Here is a 13,325-nt window from a genome sequence, read left to right as displayed (position 1 = left end):
AGCTACTGGTCCAACCAACCTGCCCGATGTTTTGTTGTTGCTTTTTGTTGCTCTGTTCTTTTCTCTCTCCACTTTCCACTCACCCCAACCGGTCAAGGCAGATGGTCGTCCACCCTGAGCCTGGTTCTGCTGGAGGTTTCTTCCTTTAAAAGGAGTTTTTCCTCTCCACTGTTGCCTAAGGCTTGTTCAAGGGTGAATTGTTGGGGTTTGTCTATGTGTCTTTATAGTCTTTATTAGGCACAGTGCTTTAAGTTGCCTTACACTGCCTTTGTTGTGAATTGGCACTATATAAATAAAGTTTAACTAAATTGTCCTGAAGTGTTGACTTGGTTGTTTGCTTCAAACCATTATTCAGCTGAAAGCTGAACCATCACCCCAGTCTCAGGTCTTGTGCACTTTGAAGCACATTTTCTTCAGGGACCAGGAATCCTTTCTTCACGTCTGACAAGTCTCCCTGTCCCTGCTGCTTAGAACCCCCCCGACACACACACACACACACACATCATGATGCTGCCATCATCATGCTTCACTGTAGTGATGGTATTTAGCAGACAATAAACAGTGTCTGGTGTTCATCAGACAGAGAGCTTGGAGTTTATTTTTGCCTCATCAAATCACAAAATATTTTGCCCAACCTCATTTCTCCCCTTCAGGCCCTAACCTTTTGTTTTGTGTGTTCATGTGTGGTATAGGGGTGTGAAGTATTTCTCTGTTATCTGTCCTGTTAACCACACAGTAACCTGAGTTAAATATTTTCTTTTCTTATCTACATTTTCTCAACAAAAAAATAGAAGAATAAACATTTGATAATATCACTTGACCCGATGTCAATAAGCCAGTTAGCAAACTAATATCTAATGTTAAATGACAGTCACAAATATTCATGTTCGTATCCTACCTAATCCTTTCAGAGTACGAGACAGGTTGTTGTCTACTATTGCTAATGTTAGTGTATTGTCATGTGTGAACAGTGTTAGAGGTCCCCAGGTTTTGACACAATGGTTTTACATAGGACTTCTCAGCAAACGAGGGCACCCATTTGGCCCACATTCATAGGGACATACTGTAAGGACTCTTTTTTTTTTTGAGGGGAAACGTAAAAACGAGGGAGCATTTTAATGCTGTAAGAAACATTCAGCGCTTAGAAAATGGTTTTATACAACAACAACATGATATCATTAAGGTCTACAGAGAGTTTCTTAGACTTGGTCTTGTTTTTTAAATAAACATGGGTCAGTATAAATTTTGTCTAATTATTTCTGTTGGCTATAGTTGGACTCCTCTCAAAAACAATGAAAGCACCTAATTACAATTTGGACCCACAGCAAAGGGCCTACTGACCTAAATGGTAAATGTTCTGCACTTATTTAGCACTTTTTTACCTATTGCCACTCAAAGCGCTTTACACTGCTTCTTATTCACCCATTCACACTCACAATCACACACACCGATGGGGGCCAACACTCACCGGGAGCAACTAAGTTGGGGTTCAGTGTCTTGCTTAAGGACACTTCGACATGTGCTGGTGACTGAACCAACAACCCCAAAATTGGTGGACAACCGCTCTACCTTTCTCCGCCATTGACGTATTTGTCAGTGACAGATTATATTTTTAATTAATAAATAATTATCAAATGTTTTAACAAACTTGTTTTCACTTTGTTATTATATGATATTATGTAAAGATATTATAGGCTTATTTGCAATTTAAATACACCGATATAAAACTGTCTCCATGGTAACACGAGTAACAATCTATTTATTAGAAAATATGGATTAACACTAGATTCAGTAATTAGATTTAGTTTCTAGATTAGATTCCGTGATTTACTATAGGTTTACCCCATTTAAACAGTTGTAAGATATCATTAAATACTTAACACACTGTATATATTTTATATGTTGCATTATATATTAACATAAATTATAAGAAGTATAGAGTAGACTCATACAGGACAGTTAGAATGATCGGTGTTTAGTGAGTCCTGTATTCATCTAAATGTGCATTCAGTCATTCACTCTCGTCCACCTTCTGCAGACTTATCCTCCACTCTAATGTAAGCACCCATTCCCCCAATATTCTGTATTTATGTCAAGACACCTTTCTCACCTTCTGTCTTCCCTCCTAGATCTCCACATCGTAGTCTGTTACCTCCTGCCTGCCCTCTGCAGTCCTCACCTCTACTCCTTGCCACACCAGCCACTTCTCCTCCCCAATATTGCCTCAATAAATTACATTTATTGCCTTCCACTGCCTTGTCTGTCCTGCCTTATTGTCTGGGTCCCACTAACTGTGATAGGTGAACTGTGCTTTAGAGATGGTGGTGGTTCTGGAAGGTTCTCCTCTCTCCACAAATGCTGGAGCTTTTTCAGAGTGACCATCGGGTTCTTGGTCACCTCCCGGACTAAGGGCCTTCTCTCTCAATCGCTCAGTTTGGCCGGCCGACCCGCTCTAGGAGGAGTCCTGGTGGTTCCAAACTGCTTCCATTTACGGATGATGGAGGCCACTGTGCTCATTGGGACCTTCAATGCTGCAGAAATGTTTCTATACCCTTCCCCAGATCTGTGCCTAACTTTGGGACCTTATATAGTCAGGTGTATGCTTTTCCAAATCATGTCCAATCAACAATTTCCCACAGGTGGACTCCAATCAAGTTGGAGAAACCTCAAGGATGATCAGTGGAAACAGGATCCACCAGAGCTCAACTTTGAGTGACATGGGAAAGGCTGTGAATACTTATGTACACGTGATTTTTAGTTTTATTTTTTAAAATGTTTATATATTTTTTTTAAATTAATTTGTAATGATTTCAAACAAACTTATTTCCCATTGTCAATATGGGGTATTGTGGGAAAATTATTAATTGAATCCATTTCCACAGAGTAAAAATGTGCTGTCATACCGGCTGCACCAGGACGTTGTTTTTGCCATAGAGGAGGTGTGTTCTGGAGTTTTGGTGAAGAGACTCCACATACTCCCTCGCTGATGCAGCAAACCTGTCCTCTGACATGCTGCCACTGGACTGCCTCTTGCGGATCTAGAAAAGAAAGATGTTAGGCTTCGGCAACTTCTCCCATCTAACACATCACCTCAGTGATCACCCACCACCAACCACCAGCACCTCACTCACCCCCAGAGCAGGCCGACGGCCAGCTGCGGCGTCCTGACCCCGGTGGGCTCCGTGAATACGATGGCGCTGCACTAGTTCATTGGCTGAGGGGTCGGTCCAAAAATGATCGGATGTCTTGAGTTTAGTGTATTCCAGAGCACAGGGCCCCACTGAAGACAAAGCATAGCACAGTACATGTACAGACTCATTCACTACACACTTTTAAAGGGCTACTACTTACTTTGTTTTAAACTACTTCTGCCTTGATTTGAGACTTCACCAGGGTTTTTTATGGCACTAAATTCTCTAAGTGCCCTGATGTATTTTATGTCTGTTAATTTGAAAACATCAAACCATTTGATTCTATTTGTTTCTATTTATTGTGTACCGTCCTCCAGTCCCTTATTCAGAGTTTTTGATTGAATTTTCTGATTTTCTATCTGATTTAGTGCTTAGTACAGATAAAGTCATTATAGCTGGTGACTTTAACATTCATGTAGATGCTGACAGTAACTGTCTGAGCACTGTGTTTAATTCATTATTAGATTCAATTGGTTTTTCCCAAAATGTAAATAAACCCACTCACTGTTTTAGTCACACGTTAGACCTTGTCCTTACGTATGGAATTGAAATGGATAATTTAACAGTATTTCCTCATAATAAAATTTATTTTGACCATTTTCTAATAACATTTTTTATTTTAACAATAATGGACTATAAAAATCCAAGGTGCTTAAGTGAAAAAGCTGTAAACAAATTTAAAGAAATGATTTTTTCACCATTTGCTCACCATATGTTAATACAATGGAAAGTAGCCACCTTAATGTTTCTCCTGCACAAGTTGATTATCTTAGTTCTGCAGCCTCACTATGAAAAATACTTGATAGTGTTGATAGTTCAAAAAACGAATTCAAACAGGCAACACGAAAGTTAGAAAGGAAGTGGCGTCCCAGAAATTCAGAAGAATCTCAGCAGCAATGACTTCACGACTTTCTTTATGTATAAGCTTCGATAAAGCTTATACTTAGTTATATATATATAGTTATGCTGCTATAGGCTTAGACTGCTGGGGGACCCACCCCCCGATGCACTGAGCTCCTTTCCTCCTCCTGACCCTCTCTCCTCTCCTCTCACCCCGCAATTGTCACCCCTGTATGACATTAAGTCTGTGTGCTGTCTTCCATACTTGTCTTTGTCCTTCTCTGTCTCCCTCTCTCTGTCCCTTTCTGCAGGTGTCCCCGTCTTTGAAGCTGTGTGTCCTTCAGCGTGAAGCTACTGGTCCTACCAACCTGCCCGAAGTTTTGCTGTTGCTTTTTGTTGCTCTGTTCTTTTTTCTCTCCCCTTTCCTCTCACCCCAACCGGTCGAGGCAGATGGTCGTCCATCCTGAGCCTGGTTCTGCTGGAGGTTTCTCCCGTTAAAGGGAGTGTTTCCTCTCCACTGTTGCCTAGCGCTTGCTCTAGTGGGGAATTGTTGGGTTTTCTCTATAAATCTTTATAATCTTGACTTTATTCTGTAAAGTGCCTTGAGATGACTTTGTTGTGAAGTGGCGCTATATAAATAAAGTTATATAGAATTGAATATATATAACATATTAACATACATCTTAATATATCAGATCATTTCTGTTTGTGAAGTCATTTTTAAATCAGTTTTAAAATAAATAATTATTGCACTTGCTTTTTAAAGCAAGTACAATAGAAATGTATGTATAAAACAGATTTGAGTTGAAAAACAGAAATCTGATCTACTAGCAAATACTAGTGTTTTTTCTGCAAGTCAAAGTGGTTGGATCGTCAATGCATGTAATACAAAACAGTATTTGTAATTGGTATTAACAATTAAGCCTGAAAATATTTCACTTCCCCAATCTGTCTATTACACAGTTTCAAATTTTATAAAGAGTTTGCAAATATATCGATTCATTTGAAGTACTCTTAAAAAAATCCTACAACAACTGGCTGTTTTCTTTTTGCTTGGGATTTGTTTCAGAAGCACATTAATCCACATTTGATGCTCTGGTTACTATTCAGGGCAGCCGGATGGTGTGCATGTGTGGGATTGATTCAAAATGAACAACATTATGTGTCTTCATGACCATAAAGGAACCTTAACTACAGTGATGGCTCTTTGGTTTTAATCGCTGACAGGATCTCTGTGGCACAGAGGGAAACATTATACATTAAATCAATAAACAATGATGTATTTAATGTGCATGTCTTATTACATGTGATAATAAAAACTGCCAAGTGTGATTTTGTGCATTATCATTAAGAGTCAGATAAAACCAGTAGATATTGCCAGCTGATCCCAACTTTACACAACATCCAACTGCATTATCAGTGGATATAAGGGATACAAATGGCAGCAAGCAGATTTCTGAGTGTTTTCACATTTGAAAACCTGGAAGTATCAAGTACGAGTACAGATTTCTATCTGTTGCTTGCTAACCAGATTTTGCTAATGGCACACATGCCTCATTTATAGTAGTTATAGTGTGTGAGTTTTTTCAGTTGTTTCACTGTTTAACCTGTTCGTCTGTATTTATAGTCCAGTGCGTTTCCTATTCCCGTATGCTCCCATGGCTGTTATGAAGTGAGAGGAGAACTGTGCACTCTAAGAACTACTTCTTTCGGTGTGTAGTGGATTTTGTGATAGAGATGTGTGTGTGTGTGTGTGTGTGTGTACACACACAGTATATAATTTGGGACATTTTGGCAGTTCAAGCACAGTGTATGATACTTACCTAGTAAGGCTGCCAAGATGGGCCCGAAGACCAGATCATGCATCAGAGCTTCCTTCTCATAGTATTTACTGCAGTGAGAAAAACACAGAGAACAGTGAAGAATATTTAATGAGGAGTCTGTGGTGGGTGAAAGAGAAGGAACATCTGATCTCTTTCTCTATAGCTCAAAATTTCTTTTAGCAATCACTGAGGAACAAGCAATTCTCTGTTATACAAAAATGGAAATGTGGGGATATACAGAGCTGGTGGCTGGACACGTATTCTCCCTTCAGACTCAATCAATTTCAAATATAACTATATTAATTATTTTACAAATATGCTTTGTAAGTGTGAAGTGTTAATTCATTATAATTCCCATTATTAATGTGTGTGAGATTTTGCCCTTTTAAGGAGTCAGAAAAGGGGACAACAGCGTACGACAGAGCTCAGAGGTGTCTTACAGCTTCCTGCCAACTGAGTGTTGACATTTAGTTTGTGGTGGAGTTGCCTTCGAAAAGAAGTGACCATGCAAGCAAAGAAAACAATAATGAGACTCATAAATGAAAAACCTATTTGACATAGTAGCAGACTCCCCGACTCCTTCGGTGAAATGTTGAAGTGTCCTTGAGCAAGACACTGAACCCCAACTTAGCTAGTGTGTGTGAATGGGTGAATAAGAAGCAGTGTGAAGCGCTTTGAGTACCAACAGGTAGAAAGGTGCTATATAAATGCAGACCATTCATCATAAAAGGAGATCTTTTATGCAATCTTTAGAAGTAACCTGCATCAGCACGGTTACCTACTATTCGTCTGGGAAAGAACTGTCTCAATAGCAAGCTTTGAGAACTAATTCATGCAGTGGAAAAGCACTATTACTCAGTACAGCGGTGCATGTGACTGCATTGGCAGGTCGTAGGGGATCATCAATGTTACCTGTGAAACAAGGTAAAACTGCCTCCTCGTACAGGCTACAAGTTTATAGAGGCTTCAGTTTGGTCAAGAGTTAGTCGATTTTGTAATGTATTTCTAAAGAACTGACTTGTATCCACACAGCAGTTGTTTAAAGATGAGGTCAAATGTACTATAATATATTTGCTTAGTTCTCAACAGAAACGACATCAAACAGCACCGATGGGTTTTTCGCTATTTAAAAAGCGTGATTCACATTGTCAATTGTCAGTGCACTTGATGTTTAAGCACTGAGGCATCATTTACAGTGGTTGTTAGCTAGACAGCGTGCAGAACAAAGTAAGCACAGAGTGAAGACATGAGAAGAATGGAAGACATAAATAGATAATTCAAGGCAAACTTATTCATTCAGCTACAACAAAGGCTGGAGTTGAGTGCTGAGTCACTGCCGCACAATTCAGCGTGCAAAGTAGAAAAGCAAATCACCTGGAGTTGTCCACAATATACTGCACGATCTTGTCCAGAACTTTCTCAAACAGAGCTGTTCGCACCCATATGTGTTTTATGGCCTGTGCTGAGAGGGGCTGAGGGGGGCGGCTGGTGGTGGATGAGCCTTGTCTCCTCAGAGGTTCATGTCCCACGCTCTGAGTTCTCCTGCAGGATATAAAGCACAGGTCAATACAGGAGAGTTTATCTTATAAATATTCATCAGTACACATGAATACACAAGTCAGAAAAGGCCAAAGACGGCCATGAGTTGGCCAACTGGGTAAAGGCGACACTGTTTAGAAATTGCCCTAAACATCCATTTTGTGTTCCTGTACTGCAATTCCTTGTTAATTATTGGTTGACAATATTTAGTAACATATCGTAAGAGAAACAAATGATGTCAAAGTAAACAATGTGAATATTATATATTAAACTAAAGTGCCTCTTTGACCATATGGAGGCAGTGTTTGACAGCATCACCAAACCATACTGCAGCTCCTTACAACTCATCAATACTTCGAACAGCTGATCACTGCTTGGTTTTTAAGTCAGACAAAAGCTGCTATTCAATGTTAAAAGAAATACAGAGGCAGACGCATGATGTCAGGCTTCGAGAGAAGCACTTTCATCCCAGACGGAGTTTGATCTCTAGCACTTCTACAGCAATCAGACAGAAGCACTCACACACACCCACTTTAACAGCAAGATAATGAATGTGTGTGTTTGTGTCTGTTAAGGGGGACTCGGTTACAACAGTCACGATGTTAGCATCCCCTGGTGTTTGTGTGTGTGTGTGTGATGGGGATTTGGGCTAAGTCACGATTTTTGCAGTCCCCTGCCATTTTGAGGAAGTGTTTGTGTATGTCTGTCTGTGTGTGTGTTTCTCTGTGTGTGTGTGTGTAAGTGCTCCAGGGGATGGAGACATGAATGATGTCAGAGATAAAACTGCATTTAAATGAGGCAGGGTCTTCCTGTACTAAATCTACCATGCAGCGTGTTGCAGTATACTGTACTTCTCTTCTATTTAACTTTTTACTTTAGGCACATGTTGCTTCATTGTGATTTGTAGCATATTTATCTTCTGTAACCATAAATTCACTCCAGTCATTTGGCAGGTTATGTTGCCCCTAAGACAGACTGGACACCCGTCCAGGAGAGCCTGCCTTCCACCCAACGAGAGCGGGGATAAATTCCAGGCCCCCTGCCACCCTAAACAGTAAAAGGAGTACAGCTAATGGATGGATTAAGAAAGTTGGCAACGTTCCTCAACTTTCCTTTAGAATCTGCGATTTTTAGGGACAGAATCTCAAAATGCAGCAAACAGAGTGTGACGGTGTCCAGCTTGATGTGCTCAGATCTGCTGAGGGTTCTGGTGGTTTCATTAGGCTGCGACCTGCAGCGCACAATAAGATGGTTTGCAGCTAAGTGTGAAGTAGTTGCAAATGTGAGTCCACCAGCTTCTGGTAAATTTATGAGAATACACTGAACATTACTATGTGTTATTCAGAAAATTGTACACTATTAATTTTGTTTTTATCATAACAATTTTATTCTAATTATTTGTGACTGTATTGCCTCTAAGTGTAGTTATAGATGGTTGACTCAAAAGCTTAAGAGTCTACTAATGAAGCATCTCTTCCTACAGTGTATTTTGTATCCTCCTCTATCACTGGTCTTTACAAATTGAAAATGCCAACAAATGTCAACATGTAGCTAACTGCATGCGTGTGTACATTGGAAGATGTTAAAGGAAGTTTAATAAACTGAACACCTGGGGGATGAAGCTCTGAGAGAATCTGGCAGTTCTGGCTTGTATGTCAGAAGGCAGGAGGTGGAACAGTCTGTGGTGGGGGTGGGTGCTGTCTTACAATACTGGTAGCTGTGTTCATGCAGCAGTGTACTCAGCACACAGTTCTGAGAGGCCCTGCTGTCCATCCAATTAAGACAGAGTGGGCTCCGTCTGTGAGGAAGTCTAATATCCAGTTGTACAGCCTGGTGTATTTGACCCAAATTTCCATCCAGGTGTTTGGGGATGATAGTGGAATAGGCTGAACTGAAATCTATAACAGCATCCAGACAATCAGGCATAACATTATGACCACCAGTTTACTTTAATACAATCCAGTACAGCAGCTCCGCCATGAATTCTACTTTTAAAAGGTTATAATTTCTCAGAAATAATTTTCACAGAAATGTGATAATTCTACTCTCTGCTTATTATTGAGATAATATGTTTGTGCAGTGGAGTTGGTTCTAAGGTTTGCTCACCTCATTGGTTTTTTAGAGACTGGCCAATCCCATAAGTGTATCGGATTGCATTAAATGGCATTTTTGGCAATAGTTTGATGATTGTAGTGCTGAAGCACGAGGACAAAACAGCCTGTCCATACACACATTACAACCAGTTTTAATTTTGAGCCGACATTTAAATAGGAATTTGAAAATAGATATGTCAGAGTGATTGCTCAGACCTCTGGTTTGCACAATGGGAATTTCAGTTGCATAACGCTCTATGATGTGTTACATCTGTTTAACAGCTATGATGACAAATCAAAAGTTTACCCATGAAAACACATTGTGTGCCTGTGATTTCTAGTACTATTTAGAAGACTGGAGATGTTGAGAGCATGAACTATTGTACTGTATGGGCCAATGGGCCTCCTGCATCGACATGAACACTCCACACAAAACAACTCAAATAATATGTCTGTTTGGTGCCTCTTAGGAATTTGTGATGTCAGGATCCCGACTTTTCACTTCCATCCTCAGGACTTTTATTTTGCGGCCGATTCCTGTTTCCTGGTCCCGTCACATTGTTTCCGCTTTACTAATCACCGGTCATCAGTTTCACCTGCTCTCATCACTTTGCTTATATACCTCCTCCGTTCCCTCACCGAGCTGCCAGATTGTCTGCTTTATCACCGCGACGTTCCGTCCTTCATGAGAAATGCTTCATTGCGTTCCACGGTTCGGACCACGCTACGTTTGTTGACTTGACTCTGCCTGCTGCTCTGTGTTAGTGAGTAACAGCTCTCTATGTGACTCTCTCTGTTGCCGACTATGTAAATTACGCTAAGGATCATGAGTATTGCTAAATGCCCGTAAGAAATCGGGTTTCATCACGGACCCCTGTAACCACGCCATCACATGCTATGCCCATGTTTGATTCACGCCATGCACAAGTATTGGTCACTCCATGTGATTGCCTACCTGTAAAGCTCAGACTGGTGTTTGACTACGTGCCCATGAGTAACACTGATTACTGAACCATGGACTCCTTCAATGTTGCCAAGTGTGTATATTCACTGAAAGGGATTTTGAAGTTATTGAATTTTGTGCCACCAAAGGGATTTTTGAAGTTATTGGACCTTTTGTCACTAAGAGGTTCTTGAAGTTCTTTCCACGTCAGTGATTGGAGATCCACCACGGCTAAGGTCCACTCCTCCCCGTAAGATCCTGACCTCCCCTCCAGGCTCAGCTCGTCTCCCTACGCACTATAGTAAGTATTGGCTTTTGTGTCTCTTTTATGTCCCTGTGGATCCTTTTCCACCTGGTTTCTGCACCTTTTTGTGGTCATTTTATGTTTTAATATCTCTGGGATAGTTTTGTGTGTCTGCTGGTACCTTTTTAATTTGTGATATTTCTGCATCTCTTTTGGCATTTTTGCTTTTCTTTGAGGTCATTTAGTTTCATCTCTTTGTGGTCTTTTTGCATGTTTTGTGGTCGTTCTGCTGTTTATCTGGTTGTTCCAATGAATAATGATCACAAGAGGGAGGTCAAGAAGAAATGCATCACAAAGTGACGAGGCCATGGCAGTTGTCCATTGGCAAACAGAATAAAATATGACCTCCTTACCAGAACACACACACACACACACACACACACTCCTAGCCTCCTCGGCTGTAATTACCATTCACTTCAACGCGCTTCATTCCACTGTTGATGTTTGCTCGTAGCCTCTTTCTGTCTTGTTCCCCATCGTGGTCTCTGCCTTTTTCTCTGCCAGTGGCGCAAACTATGTTGCCTTGGCAACCAGTGTAAATGAGAGATGCAGCCCTAAGGTGAGATGACAGGGACGGGGGGGTGGTGAGAATATGCCTGTGTGAGTGTATGTTTTTCTGAGTGTGTGTGTGGATGCATGTATGGATTCTGGGGGAGGGGAGTGATTTGTGCAGAGCAGATCCATACACAGCAATAGGCTTTAATGCTGTGTGGTCTGTCAGGGGAAATAAAGGTCAATAAGATGTGACAGATGAGTGTGAGATGGCAGCTGATATGAAGGCAAAGCGCTGAGCACCCAGCACGCCCGAATAGATTAAACTCACGCCCGCAGTACAGCCGTGTCAGTGACATTGTACTATACATTTTGTCTGTGTTTTACTGTTTGTGCATTATTTCTACACGTGTGTGTGTGTGTGTGTGTTGGTGCTGCTCAAAGATTTGTCTCCTCCATTTAGAAAGCTCTCTGTGCAGCCCTAGAGAAGATGCGGTAGCCATGTGACTCAGGCTAATGGACACTTAATGGGCTCTCAAACAGCTCAGCTAGCACCTAAGTGCCTGTAGATAAAGCAGTTAATCATACTACGTGTGTACACACATGCACGCACAAATACATACTGTATGCAAACACATACGCAAGTAAACACACCAACCTTCATTATCACACACAGACACACACAGGGGCCCGAGGTTTGTCACAGTGTGTACACAGATTGCTCAGCTTTAGTAAACACTAAACTAACCAGAGCTCGTGTCTACAGGTGTTGGAGTGAATCTGTAGCTGTGTGTTTTACATCAACAAAACGACCTGGTAAACATGGAATGACAGCGAGCTGATGCTTAAATAAATCATTGCACATAAAAGCTTAAAAACCAGTATAAATGTCAAGCAGTAGACGTGTAAATGGTGTGTTTGTATAAAGACCCCCGGGATGTATTATCAAATTTTCAATGCAAATCTAAGGACCTCACCACATGTTCATGTGCAACTGGTCAAAGTTGAGGACCAGGAAAGAACAGATGGTTGGAGAGGCATATAAAATAACAGTGAACCCTCAACAGAAAAATGTAAGGAAAGGTCAGTTTGTGCTGAGTTATGAATGTGTGGAAGCATTTTGGATTTAGAACAATAGAAAAATTGCTATAAGGCGACGCTGTTTGCTTCCCTGTAGTATAGTTGCCACACAAACAGACTTGGACTGTTCAGTTCAACTTAGTCCATTCGAGTCACCCCTAATTATTATTTATCTAGCTGTACTATAGGTGTGTTAAATCACAATTTTCATCATCATACAATCTCATATTAATTTTATAAGCCAGTGTTCTGAGGATCCTGACGATGCACTTTTGGTTTGATTTGATTCAGGGGTCTGTGATAAATATGATCAATATTTTACCCAATTTTCTAAAAACATCAAAAATATATAATTACATTCTTTTTGGAGCTTCTCTGTTCACCAAAGTGAGCACAAAAAAGCCCACAATGGCCTTTTAATTCAATAACATTTTGACTGTTAGAATAGGAAGCATTTCCAAGGTTTTACATTGTTTAAGGAGCACTGGTGTAAAACAGCCCAGCTTGGCTGATACAGCTGATATTACCCTTTTTTAAGTTTATGCTTATACACCATGAGTCTTATTATCCACCGTAACTAAGTCGACTGTAATGGAGGGAGGAGTGATGAGATAAGAGTCACTTAATATGCACAAATTAAATTCTCACTGTGGTGTCAGGCATTGTCTCCAGTCACGACACTCCAACCACAAAACGATCAATTAAAACTTCAAACTAACCTTGTCAGATCAGTTTGCTGCTGGAGTTGTTCTTGCACCTTGCGACAAATCTCGCTGGCAATGTCATAGACTTTGCCGACTTTAGTGAAGAGGGCGGCGATCTTGTCACTGCGGAGGAAACCAGCTGCCCGTCTCTTCAGCAGGTGGCCCAGGCAGGCCTCAACAGCAGCTGGAGAAAGAGACACACATTTGAGTGAGATGGTCTGTGAGACTACAAGTAAAGTGAAAGCACTTTGGTCTCAGATTTAAAAATGTGCCTCAAATTAATCAGTCAGTCTCACGGTCTAGTCACTGTTAAGAT

At 40.8% G+C, this 13,325-nt stretch overlaps 1 protein-coding gene across 5 annotated transcripts in view; it reads right to left on the bottom strand.

Annotated features, from left to right (window-relative positions):
- The window catches only part of sgsm2 (small G protein signaling modulator 2), an 88,953-nt gene that overhangs the window by 20,435 nt on the left and 55,193 nt on the right, over positions 1 to 13,325 (bottom strand). For all 5 annotated transcript variants that reach the window (XM_067506994.1, XM_067506995.1, XM_067506992.1 and 2 more), the window contains 5 exons: positions 13,025 to 13,193; positions 7,229 to 7,396; positions 5,855 to 5,922; positions 3,132 to 3,280; positions 2,904 to 3,038 (listed from right to left, as the gene is read on the bottom strand). In XM_067506994.1, the coding sequence (XP_067363095.1) occupies positions 2,904 to 3,038; positions 3,132 to 3,280; positions 5,855 to 5,922; positions 7,229 to 7,396; positions 13,025 to 13,193 (689 nt within the window). The remainder of the gene's footprint in view (positions 1 to 2,903; positions 3,039 to 3,131; positions 3,281 to 5,854; positions 5,923 to 7,228; positions 7,397 to 13,024; positions 13,194 to 13,325) is intronic.

The sequence above is a fragment of the Channa argus genome, chromosome 6 (genome assembly GCF_033026475.1).
Source record: "Channa argus isolate prfri chromosome 6, Channa argus male v1.0, whole genome shotgun sequence".
NCBI lineage: Eukaryota > Metazoa > Chordata > Actinopteri > Anabantiformes > Channidae > Channa > Channa argus.
Note: the sequence above shows the minus strand (reverse complement) of the source record. Positions and strands in the feature narration are given on the sequence as shown.